General features: G+C 60.3%; 6 protein-coding genes across 6 annotated transcripts; all 6 read left to right on the top strand.

Moving 5' to 3' along the window:
- Positions 1-241: 241 nt before the first annotated feature.
- Positions 242-3,997, top strand: CHLRE_09g416650v5 (uncharacterized protein). Its single transcript, XM_001696786.2, has 14 exons — positions 242-450; positions 518-579; positions 679-800; positions 1,043-1,085; positions 1,144-1,255; positions 1,345-1,359; positions 1,418-1,486; positions 1,586-1,733; positions 1,869-1,995; positions 2,065-2,108; positions 2,178-2,196; positions 2,285-2,372; positions 2,487-2,560; positions 3,314-3,997. The coding sequence occupies exons 1-14, from the start codon at positions 324-326 to the stop codon at positions 3,386-3,388; spliced, it is 1,125 nt and encodes a 374-aa protein (XP_001696838.2). The 5' UTR covers positions 242-323; the 3' UTR covers positions 3,389-3,997.
- A 1,694-nt stretch (positions 3,998-5,691) lies between these two features.
- On the top strand, positions 5,692-6,967 carry CHLRE_09g416616v5 (uncharacterized protein). The gene has a single exon (XM_001696785.2). It carries the CDS (start codon positions 5,757-5,759, stop codon positions 6,372-6,374), a length of 618 nt encoding a protein of 205 aa, XP_001696837.1. The 5' UTR covers positions 5,692-5,756; the 3' UTR covers positions 6,375-6,967.
- Positions 6,968-7,091: 124 nt separating this feature from the next.
- Positions 7,092-9,587, top strand: CHLRE_09g416583v5 (uncharacterized protein). Its single transcript, XM_043066386.1, has 5 exons — positions 7,092-7,223; positions 7,345-7,614; positions 7,697-7,894; positions 8,020-8,142; positions 8,393-9,587. The coding sequence occupies exons 1-5, from the start codon at positions 7,119-7,121 to the stop codon at positions 8,657-8,659; spliced, it is 963 nt and encodes a 320-aa protein (XP_042921682.1). The 5' UTR covers positions 7,092-7,118; the 3' UTR covers positions 8,660-9,587.
- A 414-nt stretch (positions 9,588-10,001) lies between these two features.
- On the top strand, positions 10,002-16,887 carry CHLRE_09g416550v5 (uncharacterized protein). Its single transcript, XM_001696784.2, has 15 exons — positions 10,002-10,371; positions 10,474-10,524; positions 10,625-10,944; positions 11,173-11,320; positions 11,478-11,609; positions 11,748-11,858; positions 12,334-12,734; positions 12,884-13,070; positions 13,193-13,362; positions 13,651-13,802; positions 13,980-14,097; positions 14,312-14,546; positions 14,734-14,952; positions 15,140-15,258; positions 15,400-16,887. Exons 1-15 carry the CDS (start codon positions 10,213-10,215, stop codon positions 15,638-15,640), a joined length of 2,763 nt encoding a protein of 920 aa, XP_001696836.1. The 5' UTR covers positions 10,002-10,212; the 3' UTR covers positions 15,641-16,887.
- Positions 16,888-18,248: 1,361 nt separating this feature from the next.
- On the top strand, positions 18,249-19,994 carry CHLRE_09g416500v5 (uncharacterized protein). Its single transcript, XM_001696783.2, has 4 exons — positions 18,249-18,565; positions 18,643-18,722; positions 18,919-18,970; positions 19,230-19,994. The coding sequence occupies exons 1-4, from the start codon at positions 18,515-18,517 to the stop codon at positions 19,350-19,352; spliced, it is 306 nt and encodes a 101-aa protein (XP_001696835.1). The 5' UTR covers positions 18,249-18,514; the 3' UTR covers positions 19,353-19,994.
- An 807-nt stretch (positions 19,995-20,801) lies between these two features.
- Positions 20,802-24,232, top strand: CHLRE_09g416450v5 (uncharacterized protein). The gene is made up of 10 exons (XM_043066385.1): positions 20,802-21,185; positions 21,277-21,328; positions 21,409-21,536; positions 21,597-21,655; positions 21,721-21,905; positions 22,022-22,274; positions 22,670-22,813; positions 22,943-23,008; positions 23,104-23,169; positions 23,265-24,232. The coding sequence occupies exons 1-10, from the start codon at positions 20,926-20,928 to the stop codon at positions 23,603-23,605; spliced, it is 1,554 nt and encodes a 517-aa protein (XP_042921681.1). The 5' UTR covers positions 20,802-20,925; the 3' UTR covers positions 23,606-24,232.
- Positions 24,233-24,323: the final 91 nt, after the last annotated feature.

Here is a 24,323-nt window from a genome sequence, read left to right as displayed (position 1 = left end):
ACGACGCACTTTCGGATTGGGGAGTCATACCGCGACGCCCGCTGGCACTGACAGGCTGGCGGCATCCTGCCAGTGGAAACCTGCTGATGTGCCAAGCCCCCGGCTTTTGCCGCAGCACACGCATTATAAATCGGTGCCGTTTCCGTGCTCTGGGTTACTCGTATGGCTGCGGCCTCGCAATCGAAGCATGGTGGCGTGGCGACATCAGGCTCGGTGCATCCGGCTCGTGTCCGGCCAGAAGGCTCACATACTACTCAACTGGCTTTATATCGTGCATATAACCGCGTGGTCTTTACATAGTAGGGAAGGTACAGAAAAGAAACATGGGGCTTCGCTTCATGGTTGCAGTTTTCGTGGCACTGGTGGCACTTACAGGGCGAGTGACGCTTGCCGATGCACCCACAAATGTCAGTTTGCCGGATCTAGCAAACAGCTTCTGGTCCGCGAACGGTGCGGACAACAGCCCGGGAATGTTGCCGGCGACAGTATTACTACAGTTCGAACTCTGGGCGTGTAGGTTTGAAGCTGCCAACAAAGGAGCTCGTGGACGCGGTTAATAAGGCGAAGCTTCCCGTGCTGGTGAGCTCATGCGAAATGCTGCCCATATTCGCGCCTGATTGGTTCTTGTATGCTGAGTTCCTCCGCCTTGACTGGACTGCAAAACTTTCAATGCTCCAGGACTCCTTTGGTCACAAGCGGGAAATCGTCTTAATGTCCATCGCCAGCGAATACGCGTTTCAGAAGATGTTCGACATCTTTTTAACGTCCTTGCAAAACATCACATTCCCCAGGAAGGACGGGTGAGATAGGGCATGCGAACTGAGAGGGTGTGGACGAGGGGTGAACTACCGGTTCCTGGGTGGTGACAGCATATGGCACATGACTTTGCTAGGTGCGGCGCTGTCGGTATGTAAGGCTCCTTAAGCAGACTGCTTCATGGATGCATCTGACTCTGCGGCAGAGCATACAGCGTGCAACAGTAAAGTTGTTGTTGGACGCGCCTGGCATGCACTAACATTCCGGCTTCACATACCCGACACAGGTCACAGGACAACTTGGCAAAGCATTTGGTCATAAACGTGATGGTCAGGCATAGCATGTTACATGGCTGCGGCATGGTGCTGATCCATGCCGTTCCTGCAGACCTCGGGGACCATCGAGAAATGCACCAATGTGGCAAATAAGTACGGGTCGTACTGCGTTTCGTTTGCAAATGATAAGTTCACAATGGGCAATATGCATGTGTTTTCTAATGGTAAGCGCCAGCTGGATGTCTGCGCAGTGCTAGACACTGAGCCTTAGCTCCTTTACATGCCGCTAACAACCCCTTGGCTGTCACCGCAGACTTTTATGGCATTGGTGGGTATGTTGTCAGGATGAGCTGGCTTGCCATGTACCTAACCTGATAGTACTGCAGGTTTCACGAAAACGGGCACTATATTGGATGGCTTGACGTTGGGTGTCGATGTCCTCTTCTTGGATGCCGGTGGGTGCATAAGGACTCCCGCTTCCGCTCTTGCTTCGCTCGCCCGTTAGGGCTGTTCGGGTTTGGGACTTGCAAGCCTGCACCATTCTGCATGCACAGACCAGGTGTTTTTCAAGAACCCGCTACCATACCTGCTGGCGCGTGAGGCGGACATCCTTGTGTCGGGTGACTGCCACAACCACGGCGACTCCACGCCCATGGAGCGGTTGCCGCCCATCAACAACAACATCGGCTTTGTGTACTTCAGGTAGCCCTGGGACACTGTGGACTGTTCACGGGGTTGCCTTTTGACATGGACCTGCTGGCGATACGACACTGGGCAGTGCGTTGGACGCACAACGGTTGCCACAACTGATTCATTAACTCTTTGCTTTCCCTTCAGGCCGACGGCTATGGTGACGCGCGCAGTGTATAACTGGGCAATGTGGCTTGCTAACATCGCCCGTAGCGGCGGGAAACCATGGGACCAGACTACTTTCGCGGGTGCCATTGAATGGGTGTCCGGCGAGGTGCGTGCGGTTGCACATGTATTGGGGCTGCAGTCGACACTTAACTTATCACATTATACCGTCATGCAGGTGTCTGTGCGGCATATGTCCATGGCCATGCTCCACCCCGACCTGTGAGGTTTACGGTGCAAAACTTAGATCTAATGATTGAGCAGTTTTTGACAATTGTCTTATGCTTGCAGGTTTCCATATCTGTGCATGGTACGTGGTATGCAAACATATGCCTGAACCTCTTGCGTCCTAGGTGTGCCATCGTGTTGCTATAAGCTCAATGTGTCTACCCTTTTAGGGGCACTGCGGATGCGACCTCCGCGGAGTGCCGTATTTTCACAATGGCAAACTACCGCCCAAGCGTAGTGATGGGACATGTGAACCAGGTGTGAATCGCACGCAGCAAGCGCTCTGCATGGGGCCGTGCCCTCTGTCTCGTTGTAATATTGTAAGCGTGCATGCGTGCTAGGTCAGGCCCCCCCCTATTTCTCCCTACGCAGAGCTGATGAAGGAGTGGTACAACTACCACATGCCGTGCGCGGGCGACATGAACTTCAAGGGGCAGCTGATGCAGGTGCGCTGTGGTGGTCGGGATTGTACTGCTGGCATTTCAAAGAATTTCAAGACAAACACTGTTTGCTGCGTCAAGCTTGCCAACCGATACCATTACGTGCAAATGCAGCGGCACGGTTTTTTGGAACTTCGTTAATCCCTCGAAGGGTGCCGCGCACCGCTCAGTCCAGATGTGCGCCCGTTTGCGATGCCATGTGACTATGGAACGGGAGGCCAGCACGCATGACACCGAAGTCCCGCCCGTTGGCAGTCAGTTGACTTGTACAAAAATCATTGCTTACATTCGCACGTGTGTGTGGTGTTAAAAATGGAAACGAAAGCCTTCCAGACTGTGTGTGTGTGTCCGTGTGTGTGTGTGTGTGTGTGTGTGTGTGTGTGTGTGTGTGTGTGTGTGTATGTGTGAAAAAAGAACAACGAAACGAAGCCCGCCCAGACGGCGTTGGAGTTACTTGCGGATAGCACCAATACCGAGCGGCGTGTTGCCGCGTCGACCATGATAGTCATAATTACCCGCAAAAAGCCTGGAACCTTTTGTGTGTGTGTGTGTGTGTGTGTGTGTGTGGTTGTTGTTGTTGTCGTTGTGGTTGGAAAGACGTGTTTGTGTATATCGGATGTGCGTCAGGAAAGCAGAAGGGGTAAGGGGTTGACACACTGTGAGTGCAGGTAAAGGAAGCGCCCGTGGCCTGGTCACGCATTGTTTCCTGCCCGAATACTTCCCGTACCATCCTAAACTGCATCCGTCCATTGCTTGCAGGACTACGCCGATATGTACATGAAGGTGGTCGGCCCCATCAACAGCAAGTCGGCGCCCATGCAAGTGCTTGCTTAACAAGCCTCGATCAAAACTTGCACTGCGGGGCAAGCAGCAGCTAGGTCTGCAATGTGATCATGCCCAGTGGAAGGCATGTTAGGCTGGGGGTTGGGAAGCGGAAGAGGGAACAAGAGATGGCGCCGGCTACCGTGAGGGCGGAACCAGGTTGTGAATGGTGACAATGTACAAAAGGAAGCGAGCATTACGCGACCTGGTGTGCATCCGCGTCGTCTGTGCTTGTTGTCCGGGTAAGGAAGAGAGCGGAAGAGATGCGTGGCGTCGTCAGCGTATGACTCCTTGTAGGAATGCCGGTGAGCATGGGACGACTCCGAGGCGTGATATTGCACACGGGGTCTGCAATGTGATGGATGCTACTACAGTAACTGGGCGGGAGCGGTAAAGTGGCATACAATGTTGAGAGTGTGGGGTATCTGTTGCGGCTTCTGTTATTTGGTCTGTGTGCTTAGCAGGCTGCGTGTTACAACCCCCAGCCTGCAGGGGGTCTGGACCTACGTTCCGTGGTGTCGGAGGCGCACAGGCCACCGCACGGGCATGTGTGCACGCGCTGTTGTGTCACGCTGGCACGCACATGTGTGCACGTATGTACACTACGGTAACCGCCGTGCACTCGCTCGGGCCACCGCCGCATGCATCCCAAAGCCCGATACAGCATGTGCCAGACCGGACCGGTTCCGTGTAGGCGCCAGAGCGGTTCCAACAGATGGCGCCCGTGCCACCCGCAGCGTATGGAACTGTATGGAATGCTCCAGCCGGCAGCCCGGCGCCGCTGTAGGCTATGCGCAGCCATGTGCAGTGCTCGTATCTTGTAGAAGTACCGGTACCACGCCCGCGGCGCCTACCCACCGTAGATGACCCTTTCCGCACCATCAACGCCCGGAAAATGTTCCCTAGGGTGCAAGGTCCCAAGCCCCCCCAAACGCCTTAAGATACTGCCAATTCCGCGCCAAAACGTCTACACTCCGTAGAAGCGCGGCCAAAAGTTCAAAACATTTCTCCGCCTGCGACGGATTTGCGCCAGTTTCGATGCATTGCGTCATGTTACAAGTTGTGGAGGCGGCTCCGCCGCTGGAGAGGGTACCTGCAAGCAGGGACCTGCGATCTTCGTGCGGGGTTGGGAGGGCGAGCCCGAACCGCCGCATGACCACGCAGACAGCGCCGTCAGGGACGACGGTAGTCAGTACTGACACAAGGAAACTCGCAAAGTAGCCGCCGCAGAGTGCAATCAACAGACACACACACACACACACACACACACACACACACACACACACACACACACACACACACACACACACACACACACACACACACACACACACACACACACACACACACACACACACATGGATGTGGAGTCGTCGAGACTGGAGTCGTCGAGACTGTCGAGTCACACACATGGATGTGGAGTCGTCGAGACTGTCGAGTCACACACATGGATGTGGAGTCGTCGAGACTGGAGTCGTCGAGACTGTTGGAGTTGTGCCCGGTAAACGTTGTTAGCACGTCGCCGACGCGGAGCATGGCAGCGCATGCAGGTGCACCTCGGAGACGAGGCTGAATGCCAAACGCCCGGGTAGGGGGTTCCAGGCAACATATGCGGGTAAGTATACTCAAGGTGACAACTGGGGCAACATCGCCCAACGCGGAGCTCGGTAACCGGCGTAGGTATTGGTCCGTAACTGCGCACGCGTGTTCAGCGGCTTTGTTCCGTTTGTTTTTGTGTTTAACACACACACAAAACACACACACACACACACACGGCGGTATTTCATCCAGCAACCTGCCAGCCCCCACGCGGTTTTTGTGTTTAACACACACACACACACACACACACACACACACACACACCACGGCGGTATTTCATCCAGCAACCTGCCAGCCCCCACGCGGTCGCACTGCCTCGCCGGCGCGCTGGCACCATCATGCGACCGTGACCGCTCCCGTGGAGCCCGCCGCGCCTCGGCGCCCCCTACCGATCCGCGGACCTCTGGACGTCCTGCCCAGGCACCGCACTATCAGGGGGGTGTTTGGGTGGCCTGAGTGCACGTGTGTGGGGGTTTGTTGTACTTGCTTGTGTTTCTGTTGGTGTGAGCCTTTGCGCGACCCGGGCTGGTGGGGGGGGTGTGGGTGTGCGGTCCTTGCTGGTGGGGGGGTAACGTAGCCAATCCCGGTGTCGGGGGCGGCTCATTTAGGGCTCCCGCCGGTCTGTGGGGGTGAGGACCTGCCAGCAGCTGCGGCTGCAACGCTTGGCGCCATTAGGGACACCCTGGCGCGCCTTTGGCAGAAGGTGCGGTGGGAACGGCGACACTTTGAGACGCTGTGGCGGTTGGCCATCGACGCAGTGCCGCTGCCGGGAAACTCGCATATGCCGTTGGCTCGCCGTGAGCCATGCGGCTGTGGGCAGCACGGCCATGGGGGCGCCGCGGCGGAGGCACACGCCGCCGCCGCGCCCACGCCACGGCAGCACCACTTCTGGGATTGCGCAGTGGCGAAGGCCGTGGTGGCGCAGATCAACGCACACAACCCCGGTCCGGCTCCCATCAGCCAAGCCCAGCTGTGGCTGGTCCAGGCGCCGCCGGGTTTTCAGCAGTGTGTTTGGGACGTGGTGGTGATGGCGGCGCTGGCCGCCACAGAACATGGCCGGGTGCGGCTGCGTGGGATGACGCGCGCCGCAGCGGCCCTGGGAATTCAGACGGCGGCGGCAGCAGCTCCCGAGGCTGCGGTGGCAGGTGCAGCGGAGGCGGAACCCGATCTTGACGAGATCCCGCCCACACAGCTGACGCCGCCGCAGCCAGGCGTCAACCCCGTCGAGCTTGCGTGCGCTCGCGCAGTCGCGGACTTCTGGTCGCGGCTGATGCAGTTCGCGCAGCTCGGCGTGCCCCAAAAGGGCTGGGATGGTGTTGACGCCACTCACCCCATCCTGGCGGTGGTGAACGGTGAAATGCTGTGCGCGTTGCCGCAAGCTATGGAGCTGGAGGCTTGAAAGGGATCAGCCCTTAGGAGAAGCGCGTGAGCACTAACATGAAGCAGTGGCATACGAGAGGGTCAGCGGGGGAGCTTAGTGGGCAGGCGAAGGGTTTTTTTGTTTTACGCCCGTGGGAGCAGGGCCAGGTTTGCGGGGTTTTATGCCTGAGAGGGTGTATTGGGTGCTGCAACACCCCGGGCCTTACGGCCTGGACCGGCCTAGTGGCCAGACGCGTTTGTGGCTGCCCTTAGGCATTGTCTGCCCTGGCGTCGAGAGCTGGTTAGGTTGCGGTTGAGGTCGTGCAGGCTGCGGGGTCGTAGGACTCAGCCCCGCAGCCACTGTGGTCGTGCTTTCGCGTGCTGTCGCGTGCTGCGTTTTTGTTATGTTTGCTGTTTTTTGTCTTCTGCCCGCCTGGTCTTTAAGAGGTAGCTCGCCCGCTGGGTCTGAGGTTGTTACACCGGTAGTAATTCCGCAAGGATTACTGGCGCGGTGAAGGGTCGGAGTGCGTTGCCCTGTGGACTCCAGAGCTGTTTGCGCTCTGCCGGGGAAACGCCAGGTCACGGCAGCCCTCGTTTGAGAGCCCTGTCGTTGGTTATACCAGATACACGATTCACGTGATCTGGCAGAATAACCGTGGAAACCGTAGTCACACACACACACACACACACACACGCCACGCTCCTTCGGAGCCCACCACTCCTACGAACACTCCGAGCGCTGGAAACCTTGGTTTCTGACAACTCGCTGCGCTCGACAGCGGCGATGGCAGCGGCAGCAGCGGCGGCAGCGGCGACAGCAGCGACGGCGTCGGCGGGGGCAGAAACGGAGGTGGCGGCGCAAGGGGGGCGGGAGGTGGAAGGGCAAGAGGCGAGGGTGGCGGGGCACGCGCCAGCACACGCATCAGCGTGCCGCAACAGAACGGCGCCGCCAGCAGCGCGCCTGCTTTACCCGGCTGTCTGGCGCTGGCTACCGCCACTGCACAGGCCAGACAGGCCGTCGGCTGTGGCTGCAGGCACGGCTAAAGGAGCAGCCGGCGCTCAAGCGCTGTCAGGCGGGGATACCCAGCGCGCGGGTGGCGTCGGCAGCTGACCATGAGCTGCGAATACGCTACCTCTATGGAGGTGGCGTGGACGCGGCGGCGGCTGCCGGGTCTGCGCCTGCGCCGGTGCAACAGTACGGGCTGTGGCACCTACTCCGTTTCTACCGGCAGTGGGGCCAGCGGCGGTGGCGCCTGACTGTCCATGTGCGGACGCAGAAGGTGGGGGTTGAGGGGAGGGGGCCAGCAGATGCATCCACACCAACTGCACTGCGCTGACGCTACACCAATGCCACGGGTACAGGTGCTGGAGCACACGGCGCAGCAGCTGGCTGGTGGAAGGCCCAAGGAGGAGGTCATTGGTGGCTGGGGCAACGCCAACACTGGCTATGGCGGTTGCATCAGCAGGTTGGGGCGGGGCCCAAACCGGGCACTGCTCCGCCTGCTGGTGGACAAGTACGCGCACCTGGTGGTGTACGTGGACGAGTTCTACACATCGCAGGCAAGATGAGAGCAGACGGGTTGGAATGAGTAGACAGGTGGTCGGGTGGACAGGATGGGGCTCGTGTACAGGTAGCCGGGTAGCCAGCAAGGTTCACACTGTACTCCTGCCCCCTCCCTCCCCAGGTGTGTGCGAAGTGCGGGCGGCGCTTACTCGGCAACGGGCAGCGCTGCCTGCAGGCGGTCGTACCATGGGGGGGCTTACGTGCTCACCAAGTCCAAGTGTGCAACCACTGCGGGACGGTGTGGGTGAGTCCACTTTGTGGGCGGGCGGCTGGCTGGGCGATGGATGGGTGGCTGGGTGGCGGCTCAGTGGGGCTCAGTGGGTGATGGCTGGCTGGGTGACGGCTCAGTGGGGCTCAGTGGGGCTCAGTGGGGCTCAGTGAGGCTCAGTCGTGGGCTCAGTGGGGCTCAGTGGGTGACGGCTGGGTGACGGCTGGGTGACGGCTCAGTCGTGGGCTCAGTGGGACTCACTCACTCTACCCTCCCGACGGTGCAGGGACGTGACGTCAACTCCGCAACCAACATCCGGCACGCGCTGGTGGAGATGCTGCTGGGGCACAAGCGACCTGCATCGCTGCAGACTGGCGGCGGCGGCGGCGGTGGCAGCGGCGGCGGCGGCAGCGGCGGCGGCGGCAGCGGCGGCGGCGGCAGCGGCAGCAGCGGGGGCGCGTGCGCGCAACTTGGTAGCGGAGGGGGCGGGAAAGGCCACGTGGAGGAGGAGAGCGCAGCGCCGCCCAAGAAGCGGCGCAAGCGCGCAGGCTGAGGAGCCGGCTGGTGTCTAGGTAGTGGTCCGCGGTGGGGCTGGCAGGGCATGCGTAGCGGCATGACAAGTAGTGCGGCTGTTGACAACTGTGCTACGTCTGGCTGCGGTTGGCTCTGCTGTGGCATCGCGATTGCTAGGCACCTGGTTTGGCTATGTGCCTGTGGAAACCGACCCCGGCTATGTCCGGGCGATGAGGTTGTTCGGCCTCAGACTGTGGAGGGGCTCAGCCCCTTTTCCCGTGACCGGGGAACACTTGTCTACAGTGTAGATGGAAAGGTGAGCACTGAGTAGATGGGAGATACGAGCGTCATGTTCGCTTGTGCGTGTTGCGTTCTTTCAAGCATATCCATAATAAGAGCACTGAGCCAGTGAGAGACGGTGCAGGACGGCAGTGAGAGGTGGGCATCAGCATTACAGATTCTCGGATGCATGACCTAGCATGGCTTGGGCCTATTTCTATGGGGTTGATGAAAACACGGGGACTACGGGCACTCAAAAGGGCGAGGGCGGGCGTAGCCCGAAACCCGCTACCTGAACGGGGAATGCACAAGGGATACGGTAGTTGCGGTATTAGATACATGCAGCGGGATGGGCTGGACAGTGTCGGAGGCTACTGCTGCGTACCCGGCCAATGCCACACGCCGAAACCCTGTGCCGCCACAATCGGAGTAGCCGCGCGCGCCATCCGTCTCCCGGCCATGCCTCCCGTGCCTCGTCCACTAGCGCATCGGAAACCGTCTAACGACTGTGATTGAGCGTGAACGTCTGTGTACGTTTGTGAACGTTTGTGTTTGAGGCCCGTTTGAGAACGGCGGCTAATAGCAAGAGGTGGCGCAATGGGGAGGACCTGTATTGACTGTATTGACTGTTGTATTGACTGTTGTACAGGGTTTCGGCGTGTGGCATTGGCCGGGTACGCATGAGACAAGGCGGTGGGGCCAGGCCGCCAAGGGAGGGTCCTCCCCTGGGTGGGGCAGGTCGCCGTTGCTGGCTGGAAGAGGAGGGCACAGCCCTTGTTAGCGGGCCCAATACCACCGGCCGCGTGCTGCATCGCCACAAGACACTAAAGGGTTCAAAACCCTAAAGGAAGGGTGGGCGGCCGTGTAGTGCACGGCCGAATGCACGAGTGTTGGCACGGCGACGCCTACCCGGAGCAGGTAGCCGCAAGAAGCAAGGGAGTGCACATGCTGCAACATGCCGGTTGCGCGTATGTGCTCCACCACCGAAAGTTGGCTCAATACGGAGTCCGGCGGGCGGACAGCAATGTGCCCGCGGAGGGAGTGGGAGCGGGGCGGGACCCTGCATGGGGCGCACGTCCCTGAAGTTCTTTAAAGTTCAAGCTAAATTACAGTCACTCGGCATGAGCTTCTATTGTTTTCCCACATAAAGTTGAAGGCGAGGTGTTCAGGCAAGCGAAATCAACCTGGAAACTAACAATCGCAAAACACAGTTCTCCTAAAGCTTGATGGTCTACAAGCGGTTACTTGTAGCATGAGCTGTCTTTAGAATCAATGCCTGGTAAATAGCCTCCAAGTCGAGGACCTCGAAGGAGCATGGATGACGACATCCTGGGTTTGGAGGATGTCACAGCATCGGAGGCGTTTAAAATTATCTATGAGCTCTCAAAAGCCTCTAAAATTGACGCGGACCGTAGCGATGCAGCGAAGGCGCAATTCACTTTGCTCCACTCCACGCTCCTTCAAGCGCTGCAGGTACGCAGCTGCTGCGATGTCGTTGTTCGATGTCTGTGCATCTGCATGGATGCTGGGTGGCTTCGTGGCAAGCCGCGACACGCTGGTAACCCATGCCCGCAGGCGGAGCGAGACCTTCTTGACCAAGCCAAGGCCCTAAAGCGGCAAAAGGAGGTAAGGTGTCAGGAGGGAGTAGAGGTGCGAGAGTAGGCAGCCACATGACTGGGTGGGGTATGGCAGCGTTGGATGAGTTCGCACCGCCTGCACTGTACAGGAACAAGAGGCGGCCATCACGGGGGCGGGCGGCGTGCCAGGCGCTGACGACATTGACCAGCTGCGTGAGGATGTGGAGGCGGCACTGGGGGAGGCGGCGTTGGCGCAGGAGCGGCAGCAGCTGCTGCAACTGGAGGTGACAGATTTGCAGCGGCAGCGCAATGATCTGGGGGCGCGCATGGAGGAGCTGGCTGCGGAGCACGCGGCGGCGCTGCAGCCCGTCATTGCGCAGGCGCGAGGCGAGGCGGCGGCGCTGGTGGACGAGCTAGATGAGGAGCGGCGGCGGGTGGAGGCGGCGCACGGCGAGCTGGAGGACATGAAGTGAGCGGGCGGGACGGGGGGGGGGGCTTGGCCGGCGGGTTAGCTGGCCACTCCAGATGTGCACTGTAGGTATGCGGCTACGGTGCTTGGTCGAGTGGCGGAGTGCCCAAGTTTACAAGTGATCGCAGTTACGGGTATACTGGAAGTCCTGCGCTTCATGCTTGCGGTCGGGCCCCTGCTGGTCATTAATACCGCCGCCTCCTGCCTGGGCCGCCTGCCTGCCCGCAGGTCCAAGCTGGCGGCTGTGCAGGAGGAGATTGAGGCGATGGGTGAGACCAAGGCGGTGGAGCGAGCCAACCTGGTCAAAGTAGACCCACTGCCTGACAAGGCGCGGAGGCAGTCGGAGGCGGTGGCGGCCATTCTCAAGAGCGTCCAGGTGAACAGGCTAGGGCGAGAATAGCGGGGGTCAGGGGATCGGGCGGCCAGTGGGCTGCCGGTTGGGGCATTTGGGCTGTGCACATGGTGCTGGTGAGTTAGGATACATTACCCTCACGCTCGCAGCATGGGTCCTTTCCGTTTCCACCCACCTGCAGGGCCAGCTGGAAAGTATGAACGCGCGCTACGGCGAGCACGACACTCAGTACAAGACGGCGGCGGAGCGGGAGCAGCAGCTGACGGAGGAGCACACCAAGATGCTCACAGCGCTGGAGCGGGGGCGGGTGCAGGTGCGTGCAAGGAGACATGTGGCGATTACACGAACGGTGCTACCTTGATGTGAAGCATTTTGCATTCAGACCCCTTGCGGTACTTGCCAGGAAGTGCCCAACGCATGTGCGTGTCTGCTGCCACCCACGGCCCCTCAGGTTGAGTCCAAGGCGCGGCATGCGGACGACGTCCGCAAGGACGTGGAGCTGGCGTCCATTGAGGCCGACAAGATCCTGGCGGACCAGGTGGAGCTGGACCTGCGGGTCAAGGTGAGGGCGCGGCGGGGGAGGGGGGAGGGAGGAAGAGGAGAAGGGCATCGGAGTGGGTGAGGGATGGCCCATGACGTTGGCCGCTTCAAAGAAGGGTTAGCTGATGGGGAATGACAGAGGAGGTGGAAGATTGGGATCGTGCGTGCACTGGGTTTAAGTAGGGAAAGACTATGCCGCCCACGCACGAGGGCAGCCAGCAGTAACTGCGTGCACGGCCACAAGATGCGCGGTGGTGGGGGGGGGGCAGGCATGCAAGGAATGCGCGGGCAGCACGAGTGCTTCTCCTCATCAATTCCACCCACGCTTTCGCCGCCGCCCCTGCCCCGCTTGTGCCGCCCACGCTTGTGCCGCCCCACCCACGCTTGCGCCGCCGCCCCTGCCCCGCCGCCGCCCCTGCCCCGCCGCCGCCCCGCCCACCCACGCTTGCGCCGCCGCCCCTGCCCCGCTTGCGCCGCCGCCGCTGCGGCCTCACTAGAACCTGGCACTGGAGCTCAAGGCGGAGAGCGACCACCTGAACCGGCGGCAGCGCGAGAAGGAGCTGATGCTGCGGCAGTACCGCGTGGCGGACCAGCAGCTCAAGGACGCGCGTGACATGCTGCCCAACCTCAAGTTCCAGGTGGAGCAGATGCACCGCGACGTCAACACGCTGGAGGCGCGGCGGCGGGCGCAGTCGCGTGAGCTGTCAGACGTGAAGCGCGAGCTGGACATCCAGATGGCGGCGTTCCTGCACGAGGAGGCGGACGGCAAGGAAAAGGTGGCTCTGTTCCAGCTTACCTACAAAGAAGTGGCGGCGCTGGAGGCGGAGCTGGCGGCCCTCAAGCGTGAGGAGGCGGAGCGCGACACCATACTGCGAGACCTAGGCAGCCAGAGGGACAGGTGCGTTGTGCAACCAAACGTATGGTTGACAAGGACAGGGACACCAATCTCTGCCCAATGGCTCTGACCTTGGTACAGCGCTAGTATGACGTAGCTGCCACGCAACCACTTGCCTAGCCAACCACCTCTGCCCCCACTTGGTCCTGCAGGGTGGCGCTGGCCATTGCTCAGAAGCTGAGCAAGGTGAAGGACGTGCAGATGACCAGCCGCATCAAGGAGGTGGAGCTGGCGGAGCTCAAGAAAATCCGCAAGGAGGTGGGCCGCCGCATCCGCGACTTTGAGAAGCTGTACGACCTGGTCAAGAACCAGCGCAACAAGTTCGTCAATCTCATCCAGGTCGGTGGCAGGTCGGGGGGTTGAGTAAGCGGTCGGCCTGCTGATGGACGGGTTACCTGTACCTTGGCGGAGGGCTGGCTGTATGACCGGCTCTGTCGGGCCTCTTGCGCTCCCGTCCGCAGGCCGCCAGCCAGAGCACCACGGAGATGAAGGACAAACTCAAGGTGCTTCAGAACGAGCTGGACATCCTGCAGAACGAGGTGGGCATCAAGGACAAGCTGCTGCAGCAGCAGCACACACAGCACGCTGCCAACATCGCGGAGCGAGACCAGCTGCGGGTGGAGCTGGGCAGGTGGGGCGGGGTTGGGGGGGGGAGGCAGGGGTTGCTGGGCGGCGCGGGACGGCACGGCGTGGGGCGGCGCGGCGCGGGGGGGGGGGGGGCGGAACGGCGAGGCTTTAATGGTTGCTGGGGTAGCTATCAGGTACCGCTGCGGTAGTGGTGCTCTGCTGGCCTGCACACCTTAACGCGCACGGCGTACCTCCTGCCTCCTGCTACATGGGCTTCCTGCCCGTCCGTCTGCGTCGTCTCATGTCCGCTCCGAGTCCTGCAACCTCCCCCTGCACCGCCTCCCGCCCCCAGGCTTGGCATGGTGTTCCGCGACAAGCAGGCGGTGGTGGACGAGCAGATCGCCGAGGTGGACAAGCTCAACGCCATCATCAACGGCTGCGAGAAGGAGATGTTGCGCCTCAAGAAGCAGTACGAGCTGGTCATCGAGGCGCGCAACTACACCGGTGAGGCGGGCTAGGTGGGGGAGTGGGGCAGGGTTGTGTGGCCGTGGCCGGAAACCGCCTGCCTTGAATGTGCTCGTCTGAAATATGATTTGCGATGCTCTGACAGGAAACAGAACCAAAGGACTTCACACCCACTTTTCCCTACTGCCTTGTCTGCTGCTCGCGCCGCAATGACAGGCATCATGCTGATTGACCGCAACGATGAGCTGTGTGTGCTGTACGAGAAGGCCAACATCCTGGACGAGGTCATCAAGAGCGGCCAGCTGGAGCTCATGCGGCGAGAGGACGAGGCGCGGTGAGCGCGCGAAGAGGGCCGCAGGGGGGGGGCAGCCGCCAGGGCGCGTGAGGTGTGGGAGCTCATGATTATTTCAAGGGGGGTGGCCACGAAGCCATAGCACGAGCTGGAAACAACCTCAAAACTATAACGGTACACGCCGTGGTGCTGCCTGTGCTTGCCCGTCGCTGGCTGTCGTGTCCTTATGCGGCCGCCCTCTCCCTCACCACTCCAGGCTGCTGCGGCTGGAGGTGGGCGAGCTTGAGCGCTCCATCGGTGTGACTCGGCGCCTGGTGCCCAGTGTGCCGCTGCTGGACAACGACGTTGCGGCTCTGCAGAAGGCGTTGTTCGAGGCGCGGCGCGAGGCGGAGGCGCTCAGCCTGGCGCTAGAGAACCCCTCCAACCAGGGCCGCTGGCGGCTGCTGGAGGGCAAGATCCCGGACCGCGAGGAGCTCAGCGCCAAGATCCAGGTGCGTGACCAGGCGGGGAGTGCGTTACAGGTGCCCTGGTGGCTTGGGCTAGCTGGCGACAAGCCCAGGCAGGACTGCAAAGCAGCAGTGATAGCCTCAACCTCAGGGTTGACGTGGCGGTAGAGGGCACAAGGAAGGAACACGCAGGACATGTACTTAACGGCAACTGCCCCTGTCTGCGCCCCAGGCTCTGGAGGAGCGGCTGAACGACAAGAAGGAGCAGCTGCTGGAGAAGGAGCTCATCCTGGAGGAGATCACCAGCCTGTCAGACAAGCTGCGCGTGCAGGCGGCGGAGGGCCGCGCCGACACGCTGGAACTGGCGCAGCGCGTGAACGAGTACCAGTCCAAGCTGAGGGCCGTGACGCGCAAGATCATGGCCACCGTGTCCGAGCTGTCCATGTACCAGGTGGGTGTAGGCCGGGCTGGCAAGGCGCACACAGGCCAAGGCGCACACAGGCCGGGCGCTGTGTGTTCTTCCGCCCAGGCTGGGCCAGGCGTACCACTACCTCACATACACTCGGCGTTGTGTGGGCATCGTGCATCTAGTTGAGCGGCCGCGCTTACCCGCCTTCTGCTCCTTGCACTGCCTGCAGGCGAGTGCGCTGAAGCTGGGTGCGGAGAAGGAGGAGTTGGAGGGGGCGGTGTCGCTGGCGTCACAGCGGCTGGAGGCTGGGGAGCCGCCCACAGACGACGCGGAGCGCGAGTGGTACAGGTCAGTCGGCAGCTGCTCTTGGGTTAACAGCTGGCAGTTTAGCTTGGGTTATGGAGCACGATGTAAAATACTGGTACCTCGTCGTCCCCCGGTCTATAATAGCTGTGCATAACCTTTCGTGTGCCAATGCCCGACCGCCAGGCTGGAGCGCGAGCGGCACACAGTGGATGCGATGGCGGAGGAGCGTCGCGCGGTGGCGGCGGCGCTGGATGCGCGTGTGGCGGAGGTACAGTCCACCGCCGAGCCGCGCCCCAATGCCTACATCCCTGAGCAGCTGGGCATCCCCAAGCCCTACGGCTCCTTCGCTCCCTTCAAGCCGCAGGAGGCGGGCTCCACCATGCGCCACATCCGCAAGCCCTCGCCAAAGGAAGTGGTCATATAAAGAACCGCATCTGGTTTACAGCATGTAGCCGCTTCGAGGGAAAAGTGTAAGAGTGCGATGTTTTGCGGTGAACCTGTGTTACGTTAACAGCCCTGAACTCGGCCGCGTGCCCCCAGTTGCCGTAACATGCCAGGAAGAGGTTGCGAGTTGGGGAGCACGGAGGTAGCGCGGTGTTTGACTCTGTACGCGCGCGGGTGCACAGTCTTAGGCTTCACTTAACATGGGACATGAGCGCAAGTCTTTGGATGGCATTGTGGCGACGTGCCCACGTCGTGCAATGCGAGCAATTCGGGCACTCGTGTACTGCGGGCATGGACAGAGGTGCAGCTCCAGGCACGGATACGGCAGCTTGCGCTTTATTTGGTGCGTGTCCTGGTGCATACTTTTGCGTGTGTTGAGGGCACTGGGACGTGCCCGCAAGTACAAGTATGCACGACATCGCGCTCGGGCCAATGCATGGTGCAATGCACGTACAGGTGTGGCGTGATATTATGAAACAGTGATATCGTGAGACCAACGCTTCTCGCCGGGATTGGGCAAGCAAAGGGTTGCTCGTAGGAGGCCCGCTACTTATTGGTAGCTCCGGGTTTGGCGCATGCCGCCCGAGCTGGTTGGCCGGTTGGTTGTGATTTTGGATCCAGAACATGTGCAGCGTCGGCACTCCATCTTACGTCTATGAGGCCAAAATATGTCGACGACAAGCGGCTCGACGCGAGAATGTATGGAATGTCGTGACTGAGTTGGCGGCGTGGCATGGCGGGCGACGGCACGGGGGATGCAGGGTACTGCGGTGCCTCGGCACTAGCGTGCCAAGAACGCAAGCGAACTTGTCATGTCGCCAGTTCACATCCCTTGCTCAGTTGCTCTATCCGGGGCTCAGCCCACTTTCCAGCTGTTACAAAGCGGACGCCCTTTGTCAACGACGTGTTTTGGGGGTTCAAAGAAGTGCCATGTTTTGGACGGTGTGCAATGTTTTGGACGGTGGCCTGGTCACCAGTGCCTCCCGGTTGGCCTAGGGAAAGCATTTCCCGCGGGCGGGGTGGTTTGGGGGGCCTGCAGCGCGCCTTCTGAGTTCTGAAGGTTGTACAGGATGGATTAGCTACAAGATGGCAGGGGTCGCGGTCGCTGCTTCTTTGTTGCAGAGGCTGGGGCGGGGTCGCGCAAGATGGGGCAGAGGGATGCAGGCGCTCTGGATTTCGCGACGACCCCGGGCACAGGATTTCGCCCGGCGAAATCCCACTGTCTTCAGTACAAAGGGGGATTCCTGGCGGGGACAGCGGGATACCTCGGGTGGGGTCACCCGCGGAAGCGGGATTCGGCGCCGGGGGGCACCGCAGACAGCGGGATTCGGCGCCGGGGGGCACCGCAGGCAGCGGGATTCGGCGCCGGGGGGCACCCCACACAGCGGGATTTGACCCCTGGGGCCATCCTCGGGAGCGGGATATTGCAGATGCCGGCACCCGGGGAAGCGGGATAGGAAGTGCGTGGTAGCGGGGTTGTGCGCGCAGGGCGCAGGGCGGTGCGCGTGGCAGCTTGGGCATGCCAGCCCACGCATCCCCGTTAAACATAGACTGCCTCTTGATGCTTTCAGTACATGTATACGCACAAAGATATATTCATCCCCATCACTCCTACGGCGGCCTTCCAAATGTTGGGGCTTTCAAGCGATCCTTTCTTCTGCGTAGGCTTCAGCACAGGAGAAGCCGCGAACATGCATATAGTGTACATGGTTTGCTGCCTGGGCCGCAAGCGCTGGCTAAGCTACCTCCAGCGCTGTTGGTGCCGTCGAGGAGCCATTGGCTCCTTATCCCCACCTAGCACCAAAGCGCTGGCGTGAAGTAGATTCAGATAACCAAGCCGCATCTGTACCCCTTTTAGCATCGAGGCACACTAAAATATCGCGACGGAGATATTGGGCTGAGCCAGTTCCTGACAAGCGCCTGAACAGTGCCCGGAAACACGCGTGACCCTGCTGCCATAACAAAAGTTTACTGTGGGAATGCGACTAAGCTTAGGGAGCTGTCACATCAAGTTCCCCGCCCTCCCTGCTTCATCCGCTCGCTCGCTGATCGGGACCATGCGTGGTCATGCCCTCCGTGATACCTGCCCTGATATGATGGAGACTGCCCCGTGTCTGTAGGTGGGGAAGGTGGTAGGACTAGGGGTGTAGGCCTAGGGGAAGGGGTGATAGGGCGGGTGACGGCGCCTGAGATGCTCGTGGGCCTGGGTCGAGCATACCGCGTGGACAGGCAAAGCAATAGGGCCCAGCCAAGTAGGGCAGCTGGCTCGGGCAGGTGCGGATTTGGCTGCGCCAGATGGGGGATTTGGCTGGGGCAGCTGGGGATTTCGCGGGGGGAGGTAGGGATTTGGCCGGGCCAGGTAGGGGATTCGGCCGGGGCATGTCGGGATTTGGCCGGGCCAGGTAGGGATGCGGCCGGGCCGGCTGGGAAATGTCGCCGGGCCAGGTAAGAATATCTCGCGGCTCAGGATGTGTGCCCGGGGGACACCCCCGGAATTTGGCCGGGCGAGCGGTACTGCATCCCTCCGGATGGGGTTGAGGCCCGATGGGGCAATAACCCAGCAAGGCCAAAATGGCTCTTAGGAGGAGCGAGTCAATATATACACGCAATCCGTGGCATACTACTCAGCGCCACCGGCAAGGGGCCTGCGAACCTCAAGACGCGATTGAATGAAGCCAGCAAACTTTTTGCAGTAAGCGCCACACATTGAGCTTATGCACACATCTGTAAGAATACAGGAAGCAGTATTTTAGTTTCGGCGCGGGTCTTTCGCGCAGCCGGCGCGGAGGCGACCGGTCGGCTTCAGCGTTTATCGCCCGTTTCACCGTCAATAGTATAGTCATAACAACGTAACATGGGAAAGGCTAAGCCCGCCAAGCACACTGCTAAGGAAATTGCCCAAAAGGTGAATCGCTGTCGGCTTGCCGCCGCATCCCTGGAGAAGCCTTTGATTGCGCGAGCCCTCTGCATATGCATGCGTAGGTTGCAGCGGCAACGACAAACAAGGGTGGTGGCCAGGCGGGCCTCGCGGACCGGTTGGGCGGCAAGGTTGGGCACGCCAAGTGAGTGCAGAGCAGGCCGTGCGGCCAGTACCTGCCGGGCACCCTGCCTAAGGTCGAGTTTGCAGGGGTCCCCCAGGTGTATGTTTTGCCAATGAGCAGCTTAATCAGTCCGCGGGTTTCAGGCCGCTCACAGGCCGGAGAGCACAACTCATATGCGAAACTGCGACGGGTACGTCCACTCTTTCTGCGCTCACAGGTTCCAGTGCAACATTTGCAAGCAGCAGGCACCGGACCTAAAGAGCATGCAGGTGCGGTGGCTGGCCTCTAGCGGGTTGCATCCATCTCGGAGCAGTGCAACAGGGCTTACAAATGCACTGATTATGCAGGGGAGATCACTTCCCTTTAACCATGCTACCACAATACCGGTATTCGCAGCGCTGTCTCAGGGCCAATCATGTTGGTTACGCCTACAGCACGTGCTTGTCCTTGGCCCACGTGGCGCATAGCTGCGTATCCTGGCGTATCACATACAGACCCATGCTTCGTAACTTGCCCGTGGCACCGCAGATGCACTTTGAAGCCCGCCACCCCAAGGACCTGTGGGAGCCGGAGAAGTGCACGGACCTGCACGCCATGGTGGGCGGCGTCACCACACAGGGCGTGGCGGTGCGCGGATCTACCAAGAAGTGAGGGAACTGAAAACGACTCGTGATGGGTACGTAAGGATATGCATGGGTGTATGCTGAAGATGTACACTTCGCTTCCGGCTCTGCGGGTTTAGATGAGCGTCTCATGAGGACTCGGGACCGTGCTGAGGACAGGCCGAACGTTTCCGTCGTGCGTCATGCACTGCTAGCAGGCGTATGGGGATGCGAGGCGCCTTACGACTATTAGTGGTCCCGTGTGGGTTGCAGAACCATTGGACGGTTCTGCATTCCTTGCAAGGACTGCAGGTGGGCAGAAGTAAGGGGTTTCACCAGGCGCTGACAGGGCCTTTTTATATGTCCGTTGGACAGTGACTAGGATTGACAGCGCTTGGTATGGTGAAAGAGGCTAGCAGTTTGCATGTGAGGCAGATGCCGGGCCGTATGCTGGGCCCTGACCGTCGCTTTCACGTGGACGTGTGTGATGGGAAGTGCGAAGTGCGCAGGACATGGACAGGCAACATGGGCAACGATGATACAGGCTAACTAGAGCAGTATGTGTGGGCGTCAGTGAGTGAAGTGGAGACTAACGCTGACCGTCGCTTGCACGTGGATCAGACTGTGGAGGGGCTCAGCCCCTTTTCCCGTGACCGGGGAACACTTGTCCTATGCAAGGGGAACCTCTTGTCCCATCGTTCCGCACCGTTCTTGCCCAGCTGCACAACCCTTGCCGCATCGGTGACTACCCCTCGCATTGTTAGTCTGAAAGCATCTTCAATACCCCTGCTGGAGTCTGGCCCAGGCCCATGATTATCATATCATGCTCGGACCAAACATCGGTCGGTACCGCATATTTTTGGCATGCGCGTCAGCAAAACATCGACACAACCTGCCAGCTACCGTCGGTACAGTAACAGCGCGCGAACGACGCACCAATGCCTTGTCCCTTCTTGCTACGCATTTATGTGGGCACGGGTGGGAGCCACACACATCGGGACTACGCTTTCCTGCCCCTTGCCATGTTCCATCACTACCGCATATTTTTGGCAGCCCTAATTGGGCAGATGCGCTGGGCAGCCTGCTTCGCCCACATAATCGCCGACGCCGGGGTCTGAAGATGGGGCGGCGGGGTCGCCCCCGGCACCAGTTAATCGCACACCGGGGACAGCCGGGGACTTAGGATTGCGCGGGCAGAGCGCTGGCGCTTGCGCTGGCGCTGGAGCTGGCCACGCTGCACTCCGGCACATGATTGAAAGCTGCATGCGTGGGCGCGTCATGCGTGTCATACACCTGCAACACGCTGCATAGTATTATTAGCCAGGCACGCATCCAAGTCGTGCGTATCCCCATGCACGCACGGAGGCTGGCGCCCCTTTTACCGACACCTGCCGACACCCCCAGCGAAAGGCCAGCCAGCGGACAGGGGATTCAGGTTTGGGTGCAGATGTTGCAGACATTGTAAGACGGGTTGCAAAATCGGTCTATACGCAATGATGATGATTACTGCATTCAAAGTGGGTACCCCAATATGTGCATTGGGCCCTACGAGTCATCCCAGCCTAAGGCATGGAGGTGGGGAGCAGCTCGCGTCTGGTATATATAAAAATGCGAATGGAACGATGTATCACCTCCTGAGCCTGATAGTGCTCGTGGCATTCGGGTTATCATTCCTGCCTCGCCTTGCACATGGCGCCGTTTGTATCCCACCGCCTTTAAACCTTGCCGCTACAGAGAATGCACGCGTTGAGAAGGGACTTTGCACGGAGCTCCGACGAGTGTGCGCGGACAACAGCGAACTCGTCACATTCGATCCTGTTCAGCTCGGAAACCTAACGCGCACCACCCCGTATGGGGTTGTGGAGAGATGGTCAGGCCTATGGTACGTCGGGGGATGAGGCGGGATGCACTCGTCGCTCGTCGGATGTCACGCTCACGACTGTTGCCCGATGACCGTGTTGGCACGGGCACAGGAACTTCCCCGCTAGAGGTGGAGCAAACTCGGATGCGTTGGTGGGGCACCAGGTGCGCTGTTGAGTGTGGTCCTCAGGGTTGAAGGCGCGAGCGAGTATGAATGTACACCCTTGCACGCTTTCCTTGTGCAGCCCAACAGCTTCGTCGCCATCCGGCCTGCGAGTCGCTTGGAGGCGAACCCAGCGCTTCAGAACCCGCAGTTCTCCAGCTGCACCATGCCTTTCATCATGGTCACAGATTGGCCGTATAACATGGGAGAGTAAGTGTCTGGCTGCGGTATCCAAACGGTTTGTGGCTAATTTTCAGTATGTTCGTGCAGGGTCCTGGCGCAGCTAGCCAGCGTGGTCCACATTTTTATACGGGAAAAGAACGTTACAGGTGGGATGAGCAACACCTGTGCGCATCAAGCCTATGTTGACACACGCGGGATGCCGCACACCCAGATGACACAGCGACGCTGGTGGTGGCCACGCCCGCCGGCCTGGCCCTCACGCCCTTCCACCACGTGCTGCTGTCGCCCTACTCGCGCTACCCGGTCATCAGCCTGGAGGAGCTGTCGGCGCGGCAGGCACCCGGCGCTCACGTGCCCTGGTCTGCAGAGGGCACACACGTCAACTGCTTTGAGCGGGTCGGTCGAGGACCCGGGTCAACAAGTTGCCTCTTTGTGGCGCCTGCAGGGTTACTGGCCTGCTGCCTACCCGTCAAGCTAATCCAGGGCAATCGCATGGTCATGAATGCATGCAGGCGGTGTTGTGTAAGATCCACGGTGTCATGTCTATCGCACCACTGGCCCGCACCGTGCTGGCCAAGCTGGATGCGGACCACAAGCTGCAGCCGCCTGACCCACTGGGCTTCAACACGGGGGCGCCCGGGCCACTGCCGCCGCTGGCCACCGACACCACGCTGCGAGTGGTGCTCGAGGCACGTACAGGCGGCACCCGCAGCATCCGCAACCTGCACCAGGTGGTGGCGGAATGCGAAGCGGTCAACAAGAGGGGTACGTGCACGAAGGCTTGAATTGGGAGGGGCGTGGAACGGCGTGGGAGGCCCATCCGGAAATTGCTACTGCCTTACCCGCGCATCCAGTCCCTGTGATGTGCACGGTATGCCCAGAATCTCGTGAGGGGTTTGGGATGTACCGTCATGGTGGCGCCTGTCGCCGTCGTAAGAGATTGCCCTTTTGCCCCTCGGCGCCCCCATCCGTGGACGCCGTGCCCCACCTACCGCTCCCCTACATAGCGCAATCCTGGGATACTGGAGCACTAGAGGGACCGTACCACAATAAATCTGTAGGTACTGGACGTGGCCCCACGTTGTCCTTTCTGTTCTGTTCCGTTGGGTGCTGAAGCATTGCGTATGCGCGTATGGCCGGCAACCTCCCACGTCCCCCAGGCTTCGTCGCAGGCACCTTCAACAAGCTGTCCTGCCGCATCCTGCACACCGGCGACACGCCGCAACTGCACGGCGTGAACCGCTACTACGCCAACCTGGCGTCAGTGCGCTCCGCACACGTGCTCGTGGCGGTGCACGGTGCAGGCGAGTGGGCTGGGGCACACGGGTGCATTTCAGTCAGCGCGTGCCTCCACGTCGGCCTGCATGTTGGCCTGCCTTGGAGGATGAACAGCCACAAACCGGCACTGGGTGCACTTTGTCTGCAACTTGCAGGCGCCGCCAACTGTTTCTTCCTGCAAGAGGACAACGGCGCGACAGCGCTCATAGAGATACGGCCGTGTGAGTGCTTGCAAGGGAAACGGTACATGCGCATCTGGGATGTGTGCAAGGATGTGTGGGACCTACCTGTGTACGGTATTTTCCCCACTCTGCAGGTGGCTTTGGCACAACGCACTGTGGCTGGCCAGACGCTTACATGAACGGCCAACTGGGCTGGACAGGCGAGAACACGCAATGCCTCAAGCTTGTTACAGTGCAAACAGCTCTGCTCGTGCATGTCCATGCATGTTCATGTATGTCCCCTTACCGCGCGCAGGCAATGTCATCCGGTTCTTCGCCTACAACGTGGAGGACCCGGCACAGTGCCACCCCTCCGACTACGAGGCACTGGCGCGGTCCGACCCCTCGGCCCCCATGCGCGGCAACGAGGCGATGCGCGCCCGCGACCAGCACCTGACGCTCAAGCCAGGGCCGTTCGTGGAGATGCTGCGGCACGTAGGGTCGCTGCTGCGGAACGACACCGCGTACAAGGAGGCGCAGGCGAGCAGCTCGCTGCATGGCTACCCCATACCCGGAGGCCTGCGCCTGGGGCCGCTTTGTGCAAAGAATGTGTCTCGCACCACGCCGCCAGGCGGGCGCTTTATAGAGGTGGCATGAGAGGTACTCGGCACCATTAGAATGGACATTAGAATGGACACAGTGTTAACGAGTGCGAGGGACTGGGCCTTGCGATTGGAAGCTGCGTGTTGTAGCGGAGCTGTGTTGGGATGATGTACTTGCTTATCGTGCTGTGCGTACCGTAGTTCTAGCACACTAATCGCCAAGGAGCGATTGAGAAGAACAATAGGTGGGGTGTTTCCATTTGTTGGCGTTATATGGGTCACCCCGCCCGCGCCCCAGGTTTTCACGAGGCAGGAAGGCACGAAAGATCGTACGCACCACCTCGTACGCACACACACACACACTGAGCCTTTACACTAATGCAACTGAACGGTCGCAAGATGTTCACAACATGTTGACAACATGGCTGTGGTCAAGACGTGCCCTGCGAACTTCCCGTGCTTACATGTTAATAGAGCTCGTTGAAAGCAGTGTTGACACCATCCTGGCAGAAGACAGAGGGGATTTAGGGGGTGTACGGCACGGTACGGCACCGCTGGTCGTCGGTCAGGGGGGTCCGGGAGGTCGTGCAGGGTGGGGTCTGGAACTATTGTTCGTACCCTGTATTGTTCGTACCCTGGCTCGCTCCCTCCAAGGAAGGGCTCCAATTAACCTGCGCTCGCTCCCCTCAACCCCGGCTCACCCGTGGCCAGGGCAGTGTCCAAATATGGGGGTGATTTCAAGGCCTAAATTACCTAAATGTGCCAGGTGATCT

Source organism: Chlamydomonas reinhardtii, chromosome 9, assembly GCF_000002595.2.
Source record: "Chlamydomonas reinhardtii strain CC-503 cw92 mt+ chromosome 9, whole genome shotgun sequence".
Classification (NCBI taxonomy): Eukaryota; Viridiplantae; Chlorophyta; class Chlorophyceae; order Chlamydomonadales; family Chlamydomonadaceae; genus Chlamydomonas; species Chlamydomonas reinhardtii.
This window is presented reverse-complemented; position numbering and strand designations above follow the sequence as displayed.

Coding starts and splice junctions, on each gene's coding strand:
- CHLRE_09g416650v5 (XM_001696786.2), top strand. CDS start 324: ATGGGGCTTCGCTTCATGGTTGCAGTTTTCGTGGCACTGGTGGCACTT. Junction 1,086..1,143: donor ATTTGGTCATAAACGTGATG/GTCAGGCATAGC, acceptor CCGTTCCTGCAG/ACCTCGGGGACCATCGAGAA. Junction 1,487..1,585: donor TGTCCTCTTCTTGGATGCCG/GTGGGTGCATAA, acceptor CTGCATGCACAG/ACCAGGTGTTTTTCAAGAAC.
- CHLRE_09g416500v5 (XM_001696783.2), top strand. CDS start 18,515: ATGGGAAAGGCTAAGCCCGCCAAGCACACTGCTAAGGAAATTGCCCAA. Junction 18,566..18,642: donor CTAAGGAAATTGCCCAAAAG/GTGAATCGCTGT, acceptor ATGCATGCGTAG/GTTGCAGCGGCAACGACAAA. Junction 18,971..19,229: donor CGGACCTAAAGAGCATGCAG/GTGCGGTGGCTG, acceptor GTGGCACCGCAG/ATGCACTTTGAAGCCCGCCA.
- CHLRE_09g416616v5 (XM_001696785.2), top strand. CDS start 5,757: ATGCCGTTGGCTCGCCGTGAGCCATGCGGCTGTGGGCAGCACGGCCAT.
- CHLRE_09g416583v5 (XM_043066386.1), top strand. CDS start 7,119: ATGGCAGCGGCAGCAGCGGCGGCAGCGGCGACAGCAGCGACGGCGTCG. Junction 7,615..7,696: donor TCCATGTGCGGACGCAGAAG/GTGGGGGTTGAG, acceptor CCACGGGTACAG/GTGCTGGAGCACACGGCGCA. Junction 7,895..8,019: donor ACGAGTTCTACACATCGCAG/GCAAGATGAGAG, acceptor CTCCCTCCCCAG/GTGTGTGCGAAGTGCGGGCG.
- CHLRE_09g416450v5 (XM_043066385.1), top strand. CDS start 20,926: ATGTATCACCTCCTGAGCCTGATAGTGCTCGTGGCATTCGGGTTATCA. Junction 21,329..21,408: donor ATGCGTTGGTGGGGCACCAG/GTGCGCTGTTGA, acceptor TTCCTTGTGCAG/CCCAACAGCTTCGTCGCCAT. Junction 21,656..21,720: donor ACGGGAAAAGAACGTTACAG/GTGGGATGAGCA, acceptor CCGCACACCCAG/ATGACACAGCGACGCTGGTG.
- CHLRE_09g416550v5 (XM_001696784.2), top strand. CDS start 10,213: ATGGATGACGACATCCTGGGTTTGGAGGATGTCACAGCATCGGAGGCG. Junction 14,098..14,311: donor CGGCGAGAGGACGAGGCGCG/GTGAGCGCGCGA, acceptor TCACCACTCCAG/GCTGCTGCGGCTGGAGGTGG. Junction 14,953..15,139: donor CCGAGCTGTCCATGTACCAG/GTGGGTGTAGGC, acceptor CACTGCCTGCAG/GCGAGTGCGCTGAAGCTGGG.